At 39.0% G+C, this 23,517-nt stretch overlaps 1 protein-coding gene across 1 annotated transcript; it reads right to left on the bottom strand.

The window, feature by feature from the left end:
• Positions 1 to 204: 204 nt before the first annotated feature.
• Positions 205 to 23,517, bottom strand: LOC115413254 (microtubule-associated protein 1S-like). The gene is made up of 11 exons (XM_030125987.1): positions 23,056 to 23,517; positions 21,627 to 21,722; positions 16,694 to 16,776; positions 15,458 to 15,595; positions 11,809 to 12,304; positions 11,593 to 11,679; positions 7,406 to 9,872; positions 6,735 to 6,744; positions 6,159 to 6,309; positions 5,828 to 6,045; positions 205 to 2,690 (listed from the first exon to the last, which is right to left on the bottom strand). The coding sequence occupies exons 1-11, from the start codon at positions 23,357 to 23,359 to the stop codon at positions 2,535 to 2,537; spliced, it is 4,206 nt and encodes a 1,401-aa protein (XP_029981847.1). The 5' UTR covers positions 23,360 to 23,517; the 3' UTR covers positions 205 to 2,534.

Genomic DNA, 23,517 nt, shown 5'->3' with positions numbered 1-23,517 from the left:
CAGACATCCAAAGATATGTTCGGTAAAATCTTGCTAATGAACCAATAATTTTGAGATTGACCACCACTCTTTAGAGTGTCTAAATAAAATAAATTCGACCAGAATCACTCCTGGAAAAAAACTTGTGATTGAGCGACATCTCTTGAGAGAAATTGAATGCACATTCCTGGGAGCAGTGATGTTTACTCCTATATCAGTTTAATGTGGAGCTGTGGTCCCCGTGTACAAAAGTCCAGTAAACTGACCAGTTGTTGGCTGTAGCTGAAACTCTGATTAGTACAGTTCCCAAAATATTAAACTATTCTTTCAAGTTGCACATGATCTTTAATGACTGCTTTCAGTTTTATGATTACCTAAATTTAGCAGTATTTAACTTTCATTAGACAATGTATTCTTATTTACAGACTTGAAAAGCAGTTATTGTCATCCTCTGTGATACTATCACCATCATTTAATCCTGCGCAAAATATCCGTCTATAATTCACTGTCTGATAATACCTGCAATCAACATACATTACAACATTTTCATGTGTAAAATAACATTTCTACCAAAGCATTTGTCTGATTAGTATGATTTTAAGATGTTGTAATGATGATGGCCTTAATACTATTAAATTTAATCTGCTACTCTAATCCCTTTTGACAGATTTGTCTTTGCACACTCACACTCAGTAATCTCAGAGTCCGATGGTTGATTATCACCCACTAACAGTTGTTAGCCTGATCAAAATAATTCTGTCAGCACAGATCATGGTTGATAGCCACAGCGGCACAATACTTTTTTAAGCACTCACAACATAGAGCACAGCTAACTTCTTGTCTGCTTACAGTTCTTACATCAACACCTGACCATACAAATGTCATTTAGTGTAGGACTTTTCATACTATAATACAGACATTGTCAGTGATAATCAAAGAGATCTAATTTTAGGAATAAAAAAATAAATGAATAAATAAATAAACACCCAAAGTTAAAAAAAGATTTAGGATTTGTTTGGAGTTGATTTGCTGAATAATTTGTCTTTTATATGTTGCTTTACAACAGTAATTTACGAGATTGGCCTTAACACACTCTAACTATTCACATATTGAAGAAAAACTCTACACATTGGACCAGATACACAAAGAATGGATTGTTCCCATTACCAATCCTGTGTAATCTGTTCAGCTTTAAGACTTATTCACAAAAGATTTTGCACCAAAGAACACACTCATAAAGTTCTGCATCCCAATCAATTTACTCTTGTTTTGCACCAGAGTTGCTAGTATTTCAGGCTTTTCACCACATTTGAGTATACAGTCTGGTCCTTAATGAAAACTGTAGAGTGAAAACCTTCAAATTATATCGTCACACTTTGCTCTGCACAATCACAAACCAACTTTCATATTTTTTGCTTCTTCTAGAATTTTGAGTGTGCATCACTATCTATTAAAATCTATGTCAAAATAGGCTCCAGCAATTAATATCATTCAAGATGGTCTCAAGTGCATTCCATTAATGTCTGACTCTTTAAATGCTGTTGGTCAGGTGTCACTGAGTGTCGATAGGACTTTGGAGAAGCATTAGTGCTGATGTTCTGTCCGGGGCTCACAGCTGGCAGCAGCGTCACACAACAGTTGAAGTCTCTGAACTGAGAAAGAGGCTGTGCACATTTACACACAGCACAGCAACAGGGACTTCAATAACATCATATGAGTCAGGATCTGATGCTAAATAATGAAGTGTGTTCTGCATCTGTTATACTCATATTCCAGGTTTACGAGATGAGCAACCTCATGTCCATCAGTACTGTCAGGACAGTTTTCATCTTTGCGTAGTTTAAAGTCTGAGATAAGCCAGAGACCCAACTGACCCACATAAATCGCAGAGGACTAACTGCATGTTGTTAATTAGATGATTTTTGCAACAAGACTCATCTGCATAAAACAGGCCTGAGTTTGTGCAGCTTGGTTGGATACTCTCTAATTTCCATACATGCAAATGGAACAGGCACATCATAATGCTATTTACTTGGCAGCACACTTAGATTTTTTTTTAACCCTTTTAAAAAAGATTCTACTGGTTTTATTATTGAAAAAGTCGTGAAATCCTTTTGTGGATCCGACCATTAGTGTGCACAACCCAATGTATGATAAATGTTCGGACTAATCTACAGCATCAGCTTGCATTTTGATCTACGTGTTTGCAGCATTACATGCCTCTCTTGCAGTCAATAAGCTTTTCTCTTCACCTTTGCACAAGGTTATGGATGATTGGATTCACAACATTCCTCGCGGGAATGTGGATTTGTCTTGTAAAACTGGATGTTAGGAGGAGGACTTTTCAGTATAAAAACAGCCCACACAGAACTCATGAACCAGGCGATGGGTTAAGTGATGATCTCCTTGACATCCTTACCCATTTAATCACATTCTGTAAGAGGGACCATGTTTTCATATGATTTCCCCCATAATTCTGATTTTCTCTTCAGTTTCTAATTTTATTTCTGTGTTTTATTCAGCTCTGACTCTTTGATTCACACTTGTGTTCTGCCTCAGAACTCAATCTTGCAGGCTGGAAAGGTCTCGTCCTGCATGGCAACAGTGCTGTTAGAGCCAAGAACGGTGATGCCGAGCTCCCTCTGTCTGTCCAGAGTCTGCTGGTACCACTCTTGCATTAACACCGACTCAAAAGTAGGGATCACTGTCACCTGGAGACAGAGAGAAAAGAAAAGACAGTAGCTTATACGTTTAACTTCCACTAGCTTAAGTAACCAGTTCATATATGCATACATTACATGCATACATTTCTACACCAGCTGAGCTCTATCTACTGCTGTCTAGATGTTTTACCCACAGATTTTTTCAAAAAAGTTTCACACGTCATGGCATCTGACCTGTTAGAGATTGTAAACGTGTCTCTAAACTCAGGAGTCTTCCCACAGACCCTGAAAACAGCTGTTATTAAGCCGCTCCTAAAAAAGAACACTCTAGAAAAGACCTCAATGAACAACTACAGGCCCATATCAAATCTTCCTTTTTTAGGGAAAATCATTGAAAAGGCTGTGTCCCAACAGCTGAATTACTTCTTAACAGTCAACAGCTGCTTTAACGTCTTTCAGTCAGGTTTTAGACCACATCACAGCACTGAGACAGCTCTGCTCAAAGTATTTAATGACATTGGCTTAAACACAGATCATGGCAGATCTTCAGTTTTAGTCTTACTGGACCTCAGTGCTGCATTCCACACAGTCGACCATGATATATTACTTGATCGACTGGAAAATTGGGTGGGACTATCTGGCACAGTTCTTGATTGGTTTGCAGCCTACTTAAAGGGCAGGGATTATTTTGTGTCAATCGGTAACTTTAAATCTGAGAAGACCAAAATTACATATGGAGTCCCCCAAGGCTCCATCCTGGGGCTCCTTCTGTTCAACATCTACATGCTTCCACTGGCTCAGATCATAGAAAAAAAACAAAATAGATGACCATAACTATGCAGATGACACACAGCTCTACATTTCAATGTCCCCAGGTGACCATAGCCCCATACAAGCACTTGGTAAATGCATGGAGCAAATATCTGAATGGATGGGCCATAACTTTCTTCAGTTAAACAGAGAAAAAACTGAGGTAGTCATTTTTGGACCCAAGGAGGAGCGTCTGAAAATCAGCATACAGCTCCAGTCACTTCAGTTAAAAACCTCAGACCAGGCCAGGAATTTGGGTGTTGTCATGGATTCAGACCTGAATTTTAAAAACCACATACAAACAATTACAAAGTCAGCTTACTATCACCTCAAGAACATTTCTAAGATTAAAGGACTGATGTCGCAGCAGGACCTTGAAAAACTTGTCCATGCATTTATCTTTAGTCGAGTTGACTACTGTAACAGGATCTTCTGTGGTCTCCCTAAAAAGTCTATTCAACGACTGCAGCTGATCCAGAATGCTGCTGCTCCAGTCCTCACTAAGACCAAGAGAGTGGACCACATCAGCCCGGTTCTGAGGTCTCTACGCTGGCTCCCTGTCTCTCAGAGAATAGACTTTAAAATTCTCTTACTAGCATATAAAGCACAGAATGGTTTAGGCCCAAAATCCATCAGAGACCTTCTAGTCCAGTATGAACCATCCAGACCACTCAGGTCATCTGGTGCAGGTCTGCTCTGTGTTCCCAAAGTCAGAACTAAACATGGAGAATCAGCGTTCAGTTTCTATGCTCCGTATATCTGGAACAAACTACCAGAAAATATCAGGTCTGAGATCTGAGAGTCTGAGTTCTTTTAAGTCCAGGTTAAAGACTCACCTGTTCACTGCTGCCTTTGACTAAAAGGCTTTTGACTTTTTAAATTTTATATTCTCTTTGAAACTCTGCACTGCAACTTTTACTTTAATATGTGTGTTTTTATTTTTATTTTATTTTATTCTATTTTATTTATTTATTTATTTGATTTTATGTGTTGTTTTCTTGCTTGCTGTTTTTGATCACCTTTTATATGTTTCTTTTATAATGTTTTAAATGTGTTTATTTTTGTTTCTTTTATTTCAATGTCCTGTGTGAAGCACCTTGAATTGCCTTGTTGCTTAAATGTGCTATACAAATAAACTTGCCTTGCCTTGCCTTGCCTTACATTAATAGAAGACCACAGTTTTTCATTTTTTTCCAAAAAAGGTCCTAGTTGTTCTCCAAATTCTTTTTTCTTTTTTTTTTTTTTTTTTTTTACATCAGGTACACTTGAACAATTATATCTATATGTTTTCTGCTTTTGTCTGGCCTGCTGCCATTGAATTTGCCAAATTATTACATTTTACTCACATTACGCACATCTCGACTATCAAAAACCCTTGAATATGACTTATCTGTTCATTTGTATTGTAATGAACAGACTGAGATTTGTATTTTAAAGTACCTTATTTACATGTATTTGTATTTTTACAAATCTAGCTGCTACATACCTTACAAACTAATTCTGACTGCTGATGCTGTTATTGCTGCTGTGAAGAAAAACTGAATCACCTCATTTTGGTGATCATGTATGTTGGGTCACAGCGCTGCACCAAATATCAACCATCCTGTTAGTTAACAGTTAATATTAGTGGTTTGTTGTCATTCATATCTTGTGTTGTTTAAACAAAGGGCATAACTAGTTTGTTATATGAAGAAGTTGTGTGTTTATTTTATTCTAGTGATGGACCTAGTAATTTAATGATTAAATGCCCTTTTGAGATAACTGACATCAGTCAATGATTATTTCATGAAGCTGGTAAACAAAAACAATAAACAGTTTCATCTGCATATTTTTGTTTGCTCTTAGAAACTCTTGGAAAACATGCTTGCATCTGCTGATAAATGTTTTTGTTTACAGTCTAGTCTGAAAGATTTACAGTAGTTTAGGAGGAAAGAATTAAAAAAAATGACATTTATTTTTTTTGTTTTTGTTTTAGTGCATTAATGTCACTATGTCATGCACTAGACATTTACACCCCCAGTAAAAGAAGGAGTGATACCATAGTGATACCACAGTTCCCAGTAACGCCCTCACCCCAACAAATCATGTACAATTACATTGTAAATATGGAAATAATATTTATGTATGTACAGTGCAAGTAATGTAAATAACTGATTTTCTCTTTATATTTCATGTTTCACGCTTGTGTTTTTTGTATGTTTGTTTTTTTGTATATTTTGCTGCTGTTAACACTGAAATTTCCCCATGATGGGATCAATGAAATCATATGTCATATTATCTGATCTGATTATTATTGTACTAAGGGCTTAAATAAATTCTTACTACTAGTTTTGCTACTAGTATTATCAATATAATGCGTGAATTTCTGCTTGTACCTGCATAGTTTCGGGCCAGGATTTCTTGCCATCCAGTAATGCATCCAGCGTCTGCCTCATAAGCTCTTCCCTCTCAGGACTGTCGCCACTGATGATATAACAGGAAGAGCGAACACACCTGAAGAAGTCCACATTGACAGTGGGAGAGGACGCTCCAGAGGGAATGTAGGCGAGATCCACATAAACAGTGAGTTCACCAATGGAGGTAGCCTTAGAGCCTGTGATAGAAAGCACAGGACAAACTACAGATATGAACACACCAAAAAAACAAAGAATTTACTGGCAAGTACAGAAAATAAAATCAAAGTATCAAAAAAAAAGAGTCTTAGACCTGGGTTGGGTGAGGATTTTGATGGTGCCGTGCGGGGGCTGGAGGAAGTTGTACGTGTTGTAGAAACATTCTCCTTGGACCCCTTTATGGGCCCACTTTGGCTTCCTGTTCTGGTTTTTCCTGGACCTGATCTTGGAGAGCCCTCAACAATCTGGTGAACAAAAATATTCACAAAAATGTAATTAATAAACACAATTACACTGAGTTCATTATTAGACTACGTTCACACCACAACCCTTTGTGCTCGATTCAGATTCATTGGTCAGTATTTGTTAGCATGAAATGGTCCTTAATGATAAAATTTATGAAATTTATGAATTTATGAAAGAGCAATAACAAATCCATACAAACAGTATGTTATCATATGGGAGTTGACATCCATGATCTGACCAGGAAGGCTCATTTGATTTAAGACCAACTGCAACTTGAAACTAAGAATAAAACCATCTGAACCTGGTCTGCATCATTCTGACAACTATACAGTTCAAACCAATGAACTGAGACAAGACGTGGCAATTCTGACAACTCTGTACTTCCATTCTAACTGTTTTCAAGACGTTTTGTAGCAGGACATACTTTGGAGCTTCTTAAAATATAAATGAGGACAGTGATAGTAGAGCTGCATATCTGGTACAGAACAAAATCCATAATTTCCCTGAAGTGTTCTGTTTTTTAAAGGAGTTGGTGTCACCTCTAATGAGGAGAAGAAACACTGCCAAGCCAGGATTTAATGCTAAACTTGGTAGTAGTTTGGCTGCAGCCCATAAATACAGACAAAAGCATGCTCTATACAGCAACATTCTGAGGATTTGATCAACTGAATCGCTGCCAACAGCGTCAGCTGGATTGGGTCAAGCTAAGATGGTCCATTTCACACAGCTGCACAATTGACCTGTAACATTCTAAATCAATTTCATCTTATTGTCTTTGGTCTGAACTGGGCTTAACAACACTGTGGCCTCTGACATAGGTATCTTACATTTTCATATTCACTGAGTAATTGTCCAGTGCGGAATTAAGATTGTTGTCTCTCTATAGTGAATGAAAAGTCACAAGAATTCCAATATGACTGTTCAGAAGGAGGTCACATTGCTGAAAATCTGACCTCTTCCTGATTTAGGACCACATGTGGAAGAGGTCCAAATCAGACTTTAAGCAAAAGGCCTCCTTCACCCTGAAGTTTGAGCATAACATTGGATTTTATAGCCCCTGAAACAGAAATCAAACAATATAAGCAGAAGACTCACCGCTGGTGACTTCTTTCCTCGCATGCTGCTGGTTTTTGCTCTTTTCCCATGAGCATCAGACTCAGACTGAGGAACAGGCATGGAGGTGTCAGGATGTGGGGGTAGGGGTGGACTGTCCCTGAGGGGAGCTGGTAGAGGGTCTGGGGGTAGAGACTGACTGGGTCGGAGATTGTGGGGGGAGTTACTTGGCTCACTACACGACTCATCCTCATCTGAATCCAGAATGCCATCTGCCGTGGTGGAAGGGCAGTCCTCAGTGCAGACGGGGGCATTTGATTCACTGGGTGACACATCCTTGAGGTTGTTATTGTTGTTGCTGTGATGTTGGGAACAGAGGGCCGCTCTGGAGGGCTCGCTGGCAGCTGAGGTGGCATCAGGAGCTTTGAAATGCTTGAACTCACAGGGAGAAACCAGACACAAGTCCACATCATGAGGAGAGGTTTCAAATGAAGTGTGTTAGGAGGACGTCCCATCTCTGAACCCTGGCCTAAAGATCTAGGAGGCTTCTTGATTTGTAAAGACATCCCCACAAAATGACCTCCGTTTGAGTGGGAGTGATGAACACTGTCATCCCCCTCTCTCTGGCTCACAGTGGTCGGGCCCTGCTCGAAGGACATGGATAATGACTCGTCTACCTCTGTGGACTGAGGCGAGCTCACCTCTGCTGGCATAGAGTGTGTAGTGGTGGTGGTAGCCACAGATGGAGAGGGGTCTGAAGATCCGTCTTTGAACGTACCCAAAGAGAGGAAGCTTAGGTGCTTCTCTTTAGGGGTTGTGTGGCTCTCTGTAGCGCCTCTGGCTTGACATAGCTGTGTATCATTTTGCTTGGATGAGCCGTTCGTCTCATCGTTTGACTCCAGGTTAGCCATCTGTAACCTGCTAAGTGTTGCCCTGTTGCACCACACATCATCTGGGGATAGACAGTAGGGAGTGTGACCTGCGCTGTTGGGCCGAGAGTCAGGAGATCCAGGCTCCACCGTCTCCTCTGAGACGCTGAGAGGGGCATGGTTCTCCGGTGAAGTTCGAGAAGGAGGGCTGTTTCTTAAAGCTCCGTCTAGGAGAGTATATTCAGTTGGAGTCAGGTCTTGTTGAACTGTTTGCTCATTCTTTAGAGGAGATGGAAATCCAACAACCTTTGCAGGTTTGCCAGCACTTCTAGCCTGGTCTCCAGGCCTTGTTTCCAAGTCTGGTTCCTGTTTCTCTGTGTTCTCTTGCACTCCATCCTCATGACTCTCCTCCTTAGACATCCCTGTGGCACCTCCTGCTTCTCCCTTTGCTGTTTCAGCATCATCAATACTTCTATCTTTGCTCAAACTTGCAAGGTTCTTTTCATTTCCTGACTCACTGCCTTTCTGCTCTCCTTTATCTGCTGTTTCCACCTGTGCCTCTTCTCTTTTACTTTCTTCCCGTAGCCTCAGAAAATCAGCTGTCATGTCCTCGGGGGTAGATATTTTGGAGCAGCAGGGGTTCTCTTCAGGTTCTTTTTCCAGTTTTTCACTCTTTTGCTCTGTATCGGTTCCCTCTGACTTTGGGATTTCTGACACAATCGCAGCATTAGGTTTTGTTGAGTTAGTTGACATGTCAGTGCTTCCATCTGCCTTCTTGCCACCATTATTTTCCTTTCCTAAGGATTTGCTTGTTTTCTTTGCCCCTGATTTAGAGTCATTTTTTGCTTCCTTTTTGAGCTTTGTTTTATTTTCATTCTTTGGTTTGGAAGGGAGAACATCCTTTTTCCCCATAACACCATTGTCTTCCTTATTTCCGACATTTTCCTCCTTTTTATCATCTTTCTTTTTACCTTTCTTTGAAATATTCTTATCTGTTGATGCTGCTTTTTGCTTTACACCTGTGTCTTTAATTTTGCTCTTCTCTGTGCTAACTCCATTTAATACTTTTGTTTTTTCCTTCACTTCCTTCATCTCCTCTTTAACTACCCGCTCTTTCCCCTGTTTTCGTGATGTCTCCTTCCCTGGTGACTTACCGCTGTCCTGACTCTCTGTCCTTTGGGTTTTTCTTTCCTCCCCCAGCCTCTCCAATTCCCCTGTAGTCATGGTTGGCTTCTGAAGAAATGCCAAACCTTTCAGCTTCTCCAGTCCCTGCAGAAGCTTTGCTTGAGGTGTAACTCCAGGGAAAAGCACCCTGACTACCTTCTCCTGGGGACAGGCCGGGTGCCAAACAAGCAGGACAGACACTGAAGCGAGGGCGGTGAGAGGGAGAGACTGGGATTTACCAGCTGATGGCACAGCATCAGGCCAGTTTTGCATGAGCGTCTGGTACTCCTGGCTGTTTTTGCCCGGAGTTAGAATATATAAATCCAGCTGTCCCACTCCCATCTTCTGAAAAAGGGTTATTGGCTCAATTGGGACCCCCTGAGGCCGAAACATTGGCTGTGGTCTGATGTCTAATTTTTTTAGCAAATGCAGTGTCAGGGCTGCCTGATTTGTGCTCTTGAGTACATTGTCCATACCTATGGGAGAACAACAAAATGAAACCTGTATTTAGGAGTAAGGAGTCAGTGATATTACGAATAATGATGTATAATAATAATAATAATAATCATCATCATCATCATCATCATATAAACCACTGATACAGTCAATGTTTCCAAACTATAAATTCATATTAATTATTGTTATAGTGTTAAAACTCCTCGTTGTGCTTTTGACATTTTGAGGACATAAAATAAGACTTTGGAAACAACATTATTAAACTTTTTATATGCAAATGTAGACACTGGAAGCTTTTGGTTATGGACAGAGAAATAATTAAGCTGTGGTTTGGTTTAATACTGAAAAAATCAGAAAGACGTGATATGAACAGGATTCATAATGTGTTCCTAAGCAGGGATAGATCCTACTGAGTAATCAAATATCCACAAAATGTTAACCCAATAAGCTGCAAAATCAAAAGCAGATGTAATTATAACAAAACAAATGCCACTGATATTACTATGAGCGCTAATATTATGGTAGTTTATTCACATTCAGGTTAGTTTTAGCCAGTTTTAAGAGTGCATAGGTAGTTTCATTTGTATTTCGAGATTTTTCAGCTCCAGTGAGGGCGATAACTCAAACACTGAGTAAAAAACCAAACAAAGATTACTACAACTCCCACGATACGTTTTTATTAAGTGCAATCTATAGCTCCAGCTTACCACTACCAAAGATATTTAGACTGGATTAAGGATTCCAATCTTTAGATGTAAAGATTTACACCCATGAGGTTTTTGAAGGGAGACCAAAGTCTGGTCTATTTGAATGGAATGGACACTATGGACACTATAGGAAAAGTGTCTCAGTTCACTGAATAAACAACAGTTTTTGTGAAAACTTTTGCTTCCATTCCAATCACACAACCTCTGTGATGATCTTTATCAACTCATCAATAGGCCAATAAATTACAATGACACCTGATGAGATCTAACAATAATAAAATGATCTTTTAATAAAACCGGTGACAGTCTGTGGTGTTGGTGAAGCCCTTTTACAGCAGCTCTACAGTCTGTCATAAAACTGAAACATGGACCAAACACACAAGCCTTTTTATATTGCTTTTCTTTCTGTCACCAAAGCAAACTTAGACACCAAATTCAAATTACTTTATTCAGCAAAAAAATGCCACTAATCTCTCTGATCACAGCTTAAAAATCACCTCTGCAGAACCACAGGATAACACCGATGTCAGGGAACTGATACAACTGTCTCCGTGATTCACAGAATGGAAGCTTAAGCTAATTAGATGACCATTTCACTTTCATCAGCAGTGAAATGGGTCAGAATTGAATCTTTTGACTTTAGTCTCAATATATTTGGCTTTACCTTGCCAATAAGTAAAGGATTACACTTGGTAGAAATGGTGTAAGACCTCTTCTCTATGGCAACAGGCTCATGGATAATGTAGTATTTAGAGACCATGAATAATTTGAAATGACACTCCTCTTACATAAGTTCTTAAAGCTCTGTTTTTCTTAAGTCTTTCAGTTTTTAATTTCAGCAGAGCATGACATCTGTTAGTAAATAATAATTTGATTTGTTGATATTTTTCTGGCAAGTGCAACACATCAATAACATGCATCTGTGTGACTGATTAATACAAAGAATAAAAGAGCATCTCATCTGTTAAATCATTCACTTAACTCACTCACTTAACTGTGTCACAGTACAGTTGAAAGATAATGCATGACTTACATGGCTGTTGTTCAATTTGCAACCTGCTGGGAGCATTAAAGAACACAACTCCAAGCTCTGGAGAGATAAGCCTTTTGGACAGGTCTTCTGTTGAGAAAAAGAGTACATAGATAATGTTATACTTTAAACAGCTGCACAAACACATATAAATGTCTTCTTTTAACATCATGAATATAGTCCATCATGTTGATGCAGAAACATTGTCATTGTTACCACCTTTGACGTCAGAGCTCAGCTCCAACTCTGCCACTTTCCTCTCCAGGAAGGCATTGACCCCCGGGAGGTTTTCTGTCCCAATGTGTGTCAACAAAACCGCATCTACTCGGTCAAGATGGCGGACGAGCTTCCAGAAACAGGCCTGTGAGTCTGAACCTCCATCCACCAACATGGTAAACCCATTAACGGCAAAAAAGGCACAGTCGCCACGGCCCGCCGGAAACACGTAGCAGCAGGGGCGGGACAGCTTGAGGAAACCCACTGTGGTTGGAGGAGGCAGGAGGTCAAAGGGTGACGGAGGGCAAATGGTACCAGAGATAAGGGAGGTGAATTCCCCCAGGGCCTCCATGGCGGGCAGCACCTCTGGGGGATTGATGTGGAGTGTGAAAGGACCCGGCAGAGGCTGGTTTCCCAAGAGGGTTGTCTTCCACTGGCCGATGTTCGCACAGCTCAGCGTCAGACTCAGCTTGGAGGCAGAGCGCTCTTGATCTATGAACTAAAGACAGATTATTTCCTCATATACCTTATGTGTTGTTTCCTTCTGTGTATAATGGTTTGTACATTTCAGTAGTTTAGTTTCAGATCTAAAAATACTATAATCATCACATGAAGACAAACTAGTCAATTAGTTATAGAAGCAGTGGTGACAAAAGCCCACACAAAGTTCATCTGCAGGAGTGAAGTACAGATACTTGGGGTTGAACTTTTTTCAACTGCAGTAAAAGTGAAGAAGTACAAGCCCTGAAATGTACTTCAAGTGTAAATATAAAAAGTAGGTTTTAGAAAGACATTTCTATCAGTTGTTTCTATGCAAACTGATCTGAACCTCATATGTCAAATTAATATAACATACAATATAAAATACAATATAATGACCATAGTAAACATTAAATTTTGCTATAATGTACAAAATGTGAGAAACCAAACTTAAAACAATATAACTCCTTTTCCCTGCTTTGTTGTCTTGTTGTGTCTTATAACTCTTGTTGTGTTTGATATTCACAGATGGATGCAACAAGAGATCATCTCCTCTATTTTCCATCCATTTAGGTTGGAACAATTTGTTGAAATATAGAGAATTAAAATAAGAAATTGACAGAAAAATTGACAATGTACAGACAATCTCTTAAAACTCTACTTCAATGCAGTAATAAAGAACTTGTATTACTCTACTTTCCACTCCTGTCCTTCATGTGTAGGAGAAACAGCTATTAGGAAGTCACTGAGAGAAATCAGTGAGTGGCCGAGTAGTTCTGCAATATTATCATGCAGATTATCTATAGCTATCTGTACATTTATAGCTATAAGCAGGGTGCAATTTGTCAAAAATAAACAGAGAGGGGGATGTTTTGTTTTGTTTTTTAATCGTGAAAAAACAAGCAATCAACAGGCCTATTCTTTTTTTTTTTTTTTAAGTTAACGGCAAGCCCTATTACATGTCGAACAGTTGAGCATTTATTTTTAACCCTTTCATGCATAGTGGTCACTACACTGGACAGCTGTTCAAAGGTATTCTCTAGTATATTCATGGATTTTGTTGTTTTAGTTGTATATCAGCCAACACAGTGGACACTTGTGCATCATCCCAAACAGTGTAATTCATACCCTTACTGTAATTTTGCTGTTCTTGATAAATCTGAGCTGCAGTAACATGTTTGATTGTAAAAAAAAAACTGGTAATTGTTATTAGACTGTTATTAACATTTTTTTTTTTTTTTGGCTTTTTTACACAAAAAGTTGTTTTTTTATATATTACCTCCATGAAGTGAGTAATAGCTAGGATTAGAGTATGTTAAAATCTGAGAAAACATCAGATTAGCATCATTAAAAATTTTCTTATTTCATAGTTTTCACACATTATGTCAGTAAATATATGTTTCTTTGCTTCTAAAGTTAAGCTGAGTGGACAGTTTTGTAACTCCAAGAAAAATAGGTTCATAAAAAAAATCTATTGTATTGTTTTTTTTTCATGCCTAAAGAGGAATAAAAACACTCAGGAAAAAAATCTTGAATAAGGTGCTTATAATTCATGCATGAAAGGGTTAATGCAAACTAAAAATATATGAAACATTTGATTTTCTGCGATGGCCACACCTGCAATGTGGGAGATGGTCTAATTAAGTTTAAGGACCACGGATAAGGGTGGATCACACCAACATGGGAGAGGATTTATGGCGAACGGGCAACTCAAACTGTAAAACATAACATAAAACCTAATCGATTAAGATTTTACATCATGTCAAAATAATTCAGCTAATTAGACGAAGTAAACAGTTAGTTCTGATGTCGGGCTTCATGTGTTGAACATGTACATTGGTGCCTGCAGGCGTATGACCGTACAGCCTGTTGAGGATACCTCGCACATACTGAGTGACATTTGATAGAGAGAGACAGAGAGAGATAGGTAAGGTATACTGTGTATTTATGTGCATGGGGACATTGGTGAATTCCGAAACTGCTGACAGTTCAGTTCAGGTGAAATTTAGTGCCAGTAATGTAGGCTATACATGTAAGAAAACTCCATCACAACCTGCCTGTTATTTCAATTGGTTTTTAGCTTACCGGCCAACAGGACGTAAGCTATTGTCGTCATGTGGCGTCCGTCGTCGTCGTCGTCTGTAGTCTGTCGTCTGTTACAAAAATTTTAATCGTCTTCTTCTCCGAAACTACAATTCCGATTGACTTCAAACTTGGTATATAGCTTCTTCATGATGATGTCAACAAAAGTTAGTGACAGCATTTGGATCTGGATCTGATTCTGGATTTGGTGCAACTTTGAAAAATTTCCCCATTATAAGAGATAGGAAGTGGATGGATGCAATAACTCAGTAAATATAAATGATATCCAGTGTAAATGTCTCCAGTCCAGCCCTGATGGGGAGATGACCCAAACATAATGTCCACATGCTGATCAGGATCTTCTTCTGGATCTGGAACTGACGCAAAATTTAACATGGGCTCTTATGGGGAAAACATTTCAATCATCTTCTTCTCCCAAACTCCAGTTCTGATTGACTTCAAACTTGGTATACAGCTTCTGTATGATGATGTCAACACAAGGGATTGAAATTATTTCCATCCGGATCTGATTCTGGATTTGGTGTGACTTTGAAAAATTTCCCCATTATAAGAGATAGGAAGTGGATTGATCCAATAAATAAGTAAGTAAGTAAAGCTTTATTTATATAGCACTTTTTAAAACAACATGTTACAAAGTGCTTCACATAAAGGAGAGAAAGATCAAATCAAATCAAAATCAGTAAGTATCAATGATATCAAGTTGAAATTTGAATTTTTTACAGATCTGATTGGAATATGACCAAAACATGGACTATTTCTGTAATCGAATAAACACACAGAACTAGGTGAGAATAAATGGCATCTGGATACATTTCCCAAAGCTTTTCATTTGGCTGGTAAGATACAGGGCCATTGGTCCTATTTTTAATCATTGACGGGGTTGTCTCCCCCAAGGACGAAATTCATTCAGTAAAAGTAGGGATGTAAAAACCACAGGGGGGTTGATCCCCACCATCCCCCCCAACAAATCACACCCTGGCTATAAGGAACTAGTTACTAGTAGTTACTGGTCAATATGTGTACCTTAAGGAAATGTGCTGGAATGTTTGCTTTCACTGGACCACCGTACCTGCTCTATCAGTATTTGTTTGAGCTGGCGTGGTGACAGCAGTCCCCGGTGAAACAGCAGATCTCCGGTGTCTTCCACACTCTGACCAGCTAAGATCAACAGTTTATGAGCCGAGTCTTTGGACAGCAGAGCAAACACCTGACCAGGACGGAGGAAGATGGAGAAAACATACTGCAGTTCAGCTCATGCTTCTATGATGAAAAGAAAAATACAAGCAGTGAAAGAAAAATGAACAGCTACAACCATTCTGGCAGATATTCTGAATGTGTCTTTGGTCATCATGGCAGCCAGCCAACCAACTCTAACTCTGACTGAAATGTGGCTTCACCCTCAAACACAGGTTTCTCAGTCACAGGTGGGACTTTGTATCACACAAATATTTTCTTTGTGAGGCAGAGGAGATTTGGCAGCACATGTTGATATTACTTTTATTTTATGTAGGTTTAGTGATTATTGTGTTTGAGACACTGATATAAAAAGTGACTTTTTCTGTACTTGAACAGAAACATCTGATCTGATTTGGATTTCATTTGACGCAGCAGTTGGATGGAACTGTCTCTGTTCTGTAAGTTGCTGTTCTTTGGTCATGACATTTTAAGAAACAGGACAGATACAGCTACATTTGCAGTAAATATGTTCTACTGTGTGTGATTAGTCTAACTTTTTGAACAGTTTTTAGCCTCCACTCTAATGTTTTTGCAAAATCAGAAAAAAAATCATAAATCTTAAACTGTTTCTTCAATTTGTAAATATCATACTAAATATCAGGATACTCTGAGCTCTATTAAGTAAGAAGTCTTGTGATCCATTTACAGTTTCAACCATGTTGCTATGCTGAAGCATGAAGATGTAATATGCCTCCAAACAAGGTGTATTTTTGACTATTTTCAGTTTCTTTTCACTGAAAATAAATGGGAAGTTTTTGCAGTTTTTTACTGTTTTCTTACCATGATTACTGATATCGCTAAGAAACACAGTAAGATAGTATTCCTGAATTTTGCCCACATTTTGATGGGTGATATGTGCATCATCCTTAAAGCTTCAGGTTGTGCAAAATTCATATAGAGGATGGGGAATAGAAAGAGAAAGAAATGATGAAGATGAAGATGAAGATGTGCTGAATAATTGATATGTGTCTGCTTTGTTTGTGCATAGCAGGGACATAATGAATGGGAAAGAGAAATGTGAGTCAACATCATAAGGAGGAAGTGATGATAATGTGATTTATAGCCTCACCTCTGAAACAGCCTGTTCCTGAGATGGACTGATCAGTACTTGAGTGTCCAACACTCTGGTACTGTGGCGCAGACACTTCTGCCCTGAGGAGGCAGAAAGAGAAAAACAAAGCATAGAAAGATGGATGGACAGGCAGACAGTAGGACGTGAACAAGTGGATGAAAAAAGTCACAGCTAAGAGGAACAATCTGACACATCCCAGCAGTGAGTGAAAGGCCAGAGGCAACTGGACAAAGTCTCAGAGAAAGTGAACTGGGATAACTGGGAGTGAGTGACGGACTCCCTGAGCAGATAAAAGGAAGAAGAAGAAGAAGAAGAGCGCAACAGCTGAGTCAGAGGGACTGTCAGAGGACGACATGCCAAGTTTACTCAGTCTGCTGGAGAAATCCAGTGGAGGGGAGTGGATGAACGTCTGAGAACACAGAGGCGAACACGGCCAAGTGGAAAACTGTCACCCACAGACGAATAGACGTTTCATTGTGTTAGGACGACACAAAGAGATGAAAAACAAAGGCCACAATTGAACAGCTACTGCACTGTCACATCTTTATTCTAGTCTGATGTGTACTTGTTTTCCTTTTTTAACATTTGACTAGAATTGTTAAACATAACTTTGAAATTTTATGGTAAAATACCTCTGTTTATTATTATTATTATTATTATTATTATTATTATTATTATTATTATTATTATATTGGTACTACCTCATTGTAGATCCTCTGACTAGGGCTGGGTATCATGGCCAATTTCCATAATCGATTCAATTTCGATTCATAAGGTTCTGAATCGATTAATCATGATTCGATTTGATTCGATTCAATATCGATTTGATTCAGTATTAATTGATTGATTCCGATTAATTTAGTGATACCAAAGTACAATTTTGAGTTGTAACCTGATTATTTGACTACCGCAGTCATGCAACACATCAATACTGGGATTAATATTGATACTAGAAAGGAAATAAATCTGACATTTCAGCAGAAGGAGCTGAATCTGCTCTGAAATAATGAACAGACACAAACATGTCCAGGTTTTTACAGTGGATCAAAATGGACCTCGATATCTTTATTCTGTTTTATGGCTGGAGGCTTCGACACATTTGGGGGGGTGGCTCCGTGATTGTTGGTTGGAGCAGAGCGGGGCTGGGGGGTGTGCGCGCTCCGTGAATGTTGGTCGCGGAGCGCGCACACTCCGCGGGGGGTGGGGAGGGTAGCATAACGGTCGGATATTGTTGCTCTACTCTTCCTCTAACTCCATACTCAGCCATAGGTGATAGTATGGATCCAAGTGATTATTCCAAGAACGACCGGCTTCTGTGACTCGCCGGACGGCCACTTCCTTCACACTGTGGGTTCCAGTTTGAGGCCAGAGGACCTCCAGCGGAGGGGGTTTCCCCTCCGCTGGAGGTCTGGTCCGCGTCTTTTTCAAAAGTGAGACCAAGTCTTCCCCAGGGGTTCACAGACGGAGCCGCCTACGGTTCCGCGTACTCCCGGTCCTGCTCTGAAAAATTGATCTCATCCACTATTAATCAAAATTAAATGAGATCGATCTAAGATCGATTAAATCGTTTTTTTACCCAGCCCTACCTCTGACACAGTTCATTTCTTTACTTTCTTGGTAAATTCTACTGGTATTTTCAGTTGAATAACCTCTCAGCTGGCATGTCTGTTTCTACACATGAAATTTGACACCATGGTCACGTGGCCCTATTGTTAATCTGTTGTCCCACTTTAAGGATGATTCTATGATTCTGGATATAGCAACGTGATTGTAAGGCAATTGTATTCCAGAATTACTAATATCTCCCCAAATATTGGTCCTATCAACTTGCCATTTTCACTAGTCTCTTCCTTGACCAAAAATTCATATGTATGTGCGATCATCGTCTTCATCTGTGAAGAACTCAAGTTGTCACATTTTTTTTATTTGGTCATATGTGGTAGATGATTGTATTTGTAGTTTTTGGACCAGAGTTAATATCAGTTCAACTAAAAAAGCTCAGAACAGACAAAGCAAACACCGGCTCTCACTTTTGCTTGGATTCAGTTGGTTGGAATCTGCAACTTCACTGGTAAATGTCATTAAATAACAAAAACTCAAAATTTAACAGAAGTCTCCGTATGTTGTTTTATTTCTTATATGATCTCTGACATAAGCAAATCTGCAGTTTTTACCTCCGCTAGGAGGTGTTGTGATCACTTTGCTTTGTGTGTTTGTCTGTTTATGTGATTGTTTGTTTTTTAGCATCTTTACGGGAAAACTCTTCCATCCATCTTTCCCAAATCTTCCCCACAGATAGGCCTAGGCCCTGGGACCAACCCATTAAATTTTGGTCCAAGTAGGACAAAGTTCAAGGTCACAGCAAGGTCACAGCATCTACAATTTTCCTATCTGTCATCATTGAGCAATTTTCCAAAATTCATAAAAAATTCAAAACGACTCTGATTAGCCTCCAACTGGATCCACCCGTAGCTTAGAACAATATCCTGTATGTGGAACTAAATTGTCCACATCCACTGTGAAATGTGGACTCTGTGGACATTTACATTGAACATTGAAAATTCCGTTTACCACACATTTAAAATTAGAACTCAACAAATATTGATTGGAATTTAATATAATATGACATACACATGACTGGTACCAAGCTTCATTTTTTTCTGCTGTATGGAACAACCTGGAAACCATTTACTTTAAAAAGAAATAGTCGATCCACACATGCACACCATTCGGGGTGCTTGGCGGAGGTTTGCGTTCTCTGAACACCTGTTCCTTCTTTTTCTAAGTGGTCACATGTTACAAATGTGCATGCTTGTATCTTTTTTACACTTGTTACATAAAAGTCTATGTTCACTTATTATCTGATATATGTTTAAAGAGTTTATCAGTCAGGTTCTGTCTTTGATGGAAGTCATGTAAAACACCTGAAACCAGCCCTGCCGACCAAGTATCTAACAACAACAACACTACAGCAAAACTGCAGATGGCAAGAGCTGCTACATGCTGTTTCCTTTATCATCTCCTTTAGGATAGGACACACTGGAGTGTAAGGAAATGAGATAAGGCTTTCCTCATAATTCACCACTGAGGCAACATAACACCACCTGGCTCACTTGATAATCATTTATTGTGGGTATTTAAAATGGCCTCTGTATTTTTTGTCCAAAGAAGACCTGATAAAGACGAGTTTTGTTTCTCAAAGCACCATGGCTTGACTAAAACCTGTGTGTGGACTTTTCCTTCTAATATCAGACCACACAACCATTCACAAAAATTAACTTATTAAAATCTTTAGCCTAAATGTTTTGAACTTTCTGAACAACGAAAATTGCTCTACTGTTTTTGTAAAATGATCTCAGTGATGTTAATGTTGCAGTGTAAACGCTGCTCACTTTGCATTAGTTATTACTTCATTTTGGACATTTATGTATTTCTGCCCTTTTTTCTGATTTTTCATTTTGGCCGTTGCAAACTTGGCTCTCTGGGCCCAGAAATAAATGCCTTCTGACAAAATGAAAGAGGTGTGAGAGTATGAGGAAGGGGTGACAGCTGAGCTAACACTAAATGGCAGCTTACTGAACCAGTTCATTTATTAAACATTAAATAATAAAATGACATGACTGGTTAGTGTAAGTTAATAACTGCGAATACAGTTGAACTGTCTGCTCAGGTAAAAAAAATTTTTTTCAGTAAACACAATAAAACATATGACCACTCAGCAAGCCATCGATTTGACATGAAAACCTTCTATTCGGTCAAATTCTTAAGTCTTATTGATTAATTCAGTACAAAGATTCACTTGGATGTAAGGATGAACTGAGATGATTTTGACCAAAGCTCAAAGTCATGACACAAACACCATCAGGGATTTTTCTCCTAATCTACCATAAACTTTCACTTGGACTCAACGATGATCTGATTAGATTTGGTGGCCAAAGGTCAAAGGTTAAGCTCCTTAAGGTTCATTTTTGATCCTAACCTTTACTCAAAGGATTCAAAGGAGTTTATTCATCATTCCACCACAGAGAAAGAACAAAAGTAGTTACTGAGGACCCGTATTAGCCATAGCAATATAGAATAAATAATTAATGAATGAATAATACATTCAAATCAACTAAAATCTAAGGCTAATTTAAAAAATAAAATATACATCTAAAATTTAGCTTTAAAATCAACTATGAGAATGTCAGGAACAGAATATAATGCAATGATTGAACACACATATCTGACTAAATCTATGGTTCTTTGTGTTTTTCTACTAGTCAACCAAAACTCTAGTCTTGCTGACTGTGTTGTTGCATCCTGTCTTTGTCCACTTTCACTTTCTCCTGAGGACACACTATCTGTTTGCACGCTTGAAACGCTGTGAATTCCTCATTGTGCTAAAGTCTCCATTTGTTCTCTCAAGTTTTGGGGTATTTTGTTAAACCCTGACAAGCAAAATGAGATTAGTGATACATTTATTTCTGACTTATTTTTTTTCTTGTCTGCTGAAAGGCCACGTTACGAACTGAATCTGAAACATCATGAAAGGTTGAAACAGTAGCGATAGAGAGCTGACAACATGTCCTCGCTCATAGTTTCTTTCAAATCTGCCACTTTCCACTCCCAAGGTAGAGAAACATGTCTGTTCCAGTCTGTGACGGCTTGATTTCACAACCCAACTGTCTGATTCGGATGTGTTTTGACCATTTTCTCTGTCTGTGCTTGACTCAGCACACTGGACCCAGAGGTGGCACAGTCAGGTCACACATCTCTGTTGTTTTCCCTCTAAAGGGTCCACCCATGTTTAACAATAACCCGACTGGTCCTCCACTTTCCTTCCTTCCTTTTCCTTTTTAACCTCCGGTGCGTTACCATAGAGATAGGTATTTCTGTCCCAGAGTTTGTCTGGAAGGATAAGTCTAATAATTAACACACTGTTACTTACCTGCACCTTTGAATGAAGCCGTGTGGTGGGACAGGAATTCTTGGAGATACAGGTTCAGATTACACGAGTTTAAGTCCACATCCCATGAACGAATACCTGGAGACAGACAGAGTTATGTGGTCACTCTCCACATGTACAGCTGCTCTGTTTTTATAATAACTTTAACCCTTACATGCTGTTTCTACCTTCAGTGTATGATCCAGTTCAACTGTGACCAAGCCCATGAAATGGCAAAAACCAGTACCTATACCAGAGACCAGGGATCTGTTCAAGTATACCTTTAATAAATGAGTGGTTAACCCTGTATGATTCTGTCAGGAGAAGTGTTTTCCTCATCTTGTTTGTAAAAAAAAAAAAAAAAAGCAAAGACGCAACTACTCCCACATCCAATATTATGTCTAATGCTATTTCAGACATTAAAACCATAATGTCTTAATGATTTAAATATGTTTTATTGAAACTAAAACATGAAGTCCATCAAAGATTTGGCTAAACTTGACTCACAACAGCATCAACTGCATTTTTTCCTTTTTTCTTCTTCTTAATATATATATTTCCTTTTGCATGTTTTGGGTCTTTTTAGGGATAAAAATCATCAAATCTACTTCTGCGATCAAACTGCAAAACCAGACAGTCCAAAAGAATTAAATATGCTCTACATTGAGAAAAAGACAGAATATGTAAGAAAAGAGCAGCACTGAATAATAAAGGCTGAACTGTGGAGTTTTTTTACATCCTTTTGATGTAATATTTAACCATTTAGTGGCAGATTCCTTGAAAAAACGCTTTATCGCACAACTGCAAAAGGGAAGCTGCATGTAAGTTTCCACAGAATGATGTCAATACGGTTTTGACTTATTGATAAATATCTTTATTCTCAGTATCTTCCGCTTCGATATCCATTTTGCTTCATGCACTAATTCTTTGCATTTTAATACAGTTCTTTACTCCACATATATGAAGCAGACTGTGATAAATGATTAGAATCATGTGAAATGTACCGTTTACTGTCTGTCCTCGCCTACAGTAATTACACAGATGTTAATAATGACACAAGTGGCTTTGGGTTGACTGAAAATACGCCTTTTAACATTTTCCCCCAAAAGCCTTGTTCTTGCGTAATAACGATAAACGGAGGCGAAAGACAAACCAGGGGCTCCAGACTGCTTTTAATTACAATGTGCCCGGAGGGATGGGGTGATGCTGATGGTGGAGAATGGCCAGATGACGCATCCTCGGTCAGTAGGGTGGATAAAATTACATAAACACTGCAATGAGGTCAGTGTGATTATTTAGATGACGGGAGCTGGCAGTGTGCATCTGAATATGCGTCTGAATTCTTCAAAAAAAACACACACAAAAAAAAAAAAGAAAAAACACAAAAATCGGTGTAACATTGTAAGAGGGAGGCTGCAGTGCGCGTACGTACCTCGTTCGATGTCCCCGCTGATGCGTCCTGTCTGTCTGTGCTGCTGTGCGGTCCGTCCGATGATGATGAGCACCGAGTGTTTGTGGAGGCTGAAGTCGAGGTTGGCGGTCTGAGCGCGCCTCGGCCCCTCCTGGACCTCCCTCCTCTCCTCCAGCACCCGGCTGGACGCCATGTTGGGAACTTGCATTTGACGTGATGTCATTAGATAAAGAAAAAAAAAAAAAAAAAAAAGGAAAGGAAAGCCCTGACAGCGCCTTTTATCCCAGAGATGCAGCTGATGATGTGCTGGAATGTAGCGGTGCATTAGTAAATGTGTAAGAAGAGGATGAATTATTGATGACACGAGGTTGAAAAAAAAAAAAACAGTGTCTGGTTTTTCTGTTTTGCTGGTGTGTTTCAGAAGTGTTTTTGCTGGTTTGATCTAAAGAAAATAACCAGCAAATGATCTCTTGGGGAAATTGT

The sequence above is a fragment of the Sphaeramia orbicularis genome, chromosome 22 (assembly GCF_902148855.1).
Source record: "Sphaeramia orbicularis chromosome 22, fSphaOr1.1, whole genome shotgun sequence".
Classification (NCBI taxonomy): Eukaryota; Metazoa; Chordata; class Actinopteri; order Kurtiformes; family Apogonidae; genus Sphaeramia; species Sphaeramia orbicularis.
The sequence above is the reverse complement of the archived record's forward strand: the minus strand, read 5'-3'. Positions and strand labels throughout refer to the sequence as shown.

What these genes read in the sequence shown, in the direction of transcription:
- LOC115413254 (XM_030125987.1), bottom strand. Translation starts at nt 23,359, where the DNA reads ATGCACCGCTACATTCCAGCACATCATCAGCTGCATCTCTGGGATAAA. An exon ending in AACAAATACTGATAGAGCAG is followed by an intron (nt 12,305 to 15,457) that starts GTACGGTGGTCC and finishes ATCTGTCTTTAG; the next exon opens with TTCATAGATCAAGAGCGCTC. An exon ending in CCTGGCCCGAAACTATGCAG is followed by an intron (nt 2,691 to 5,827) that starts GTACAAGCAGAA and finishes CTCTGTCTCCAG; the next exon opens with GTGACAGTGATCCCTACTTT.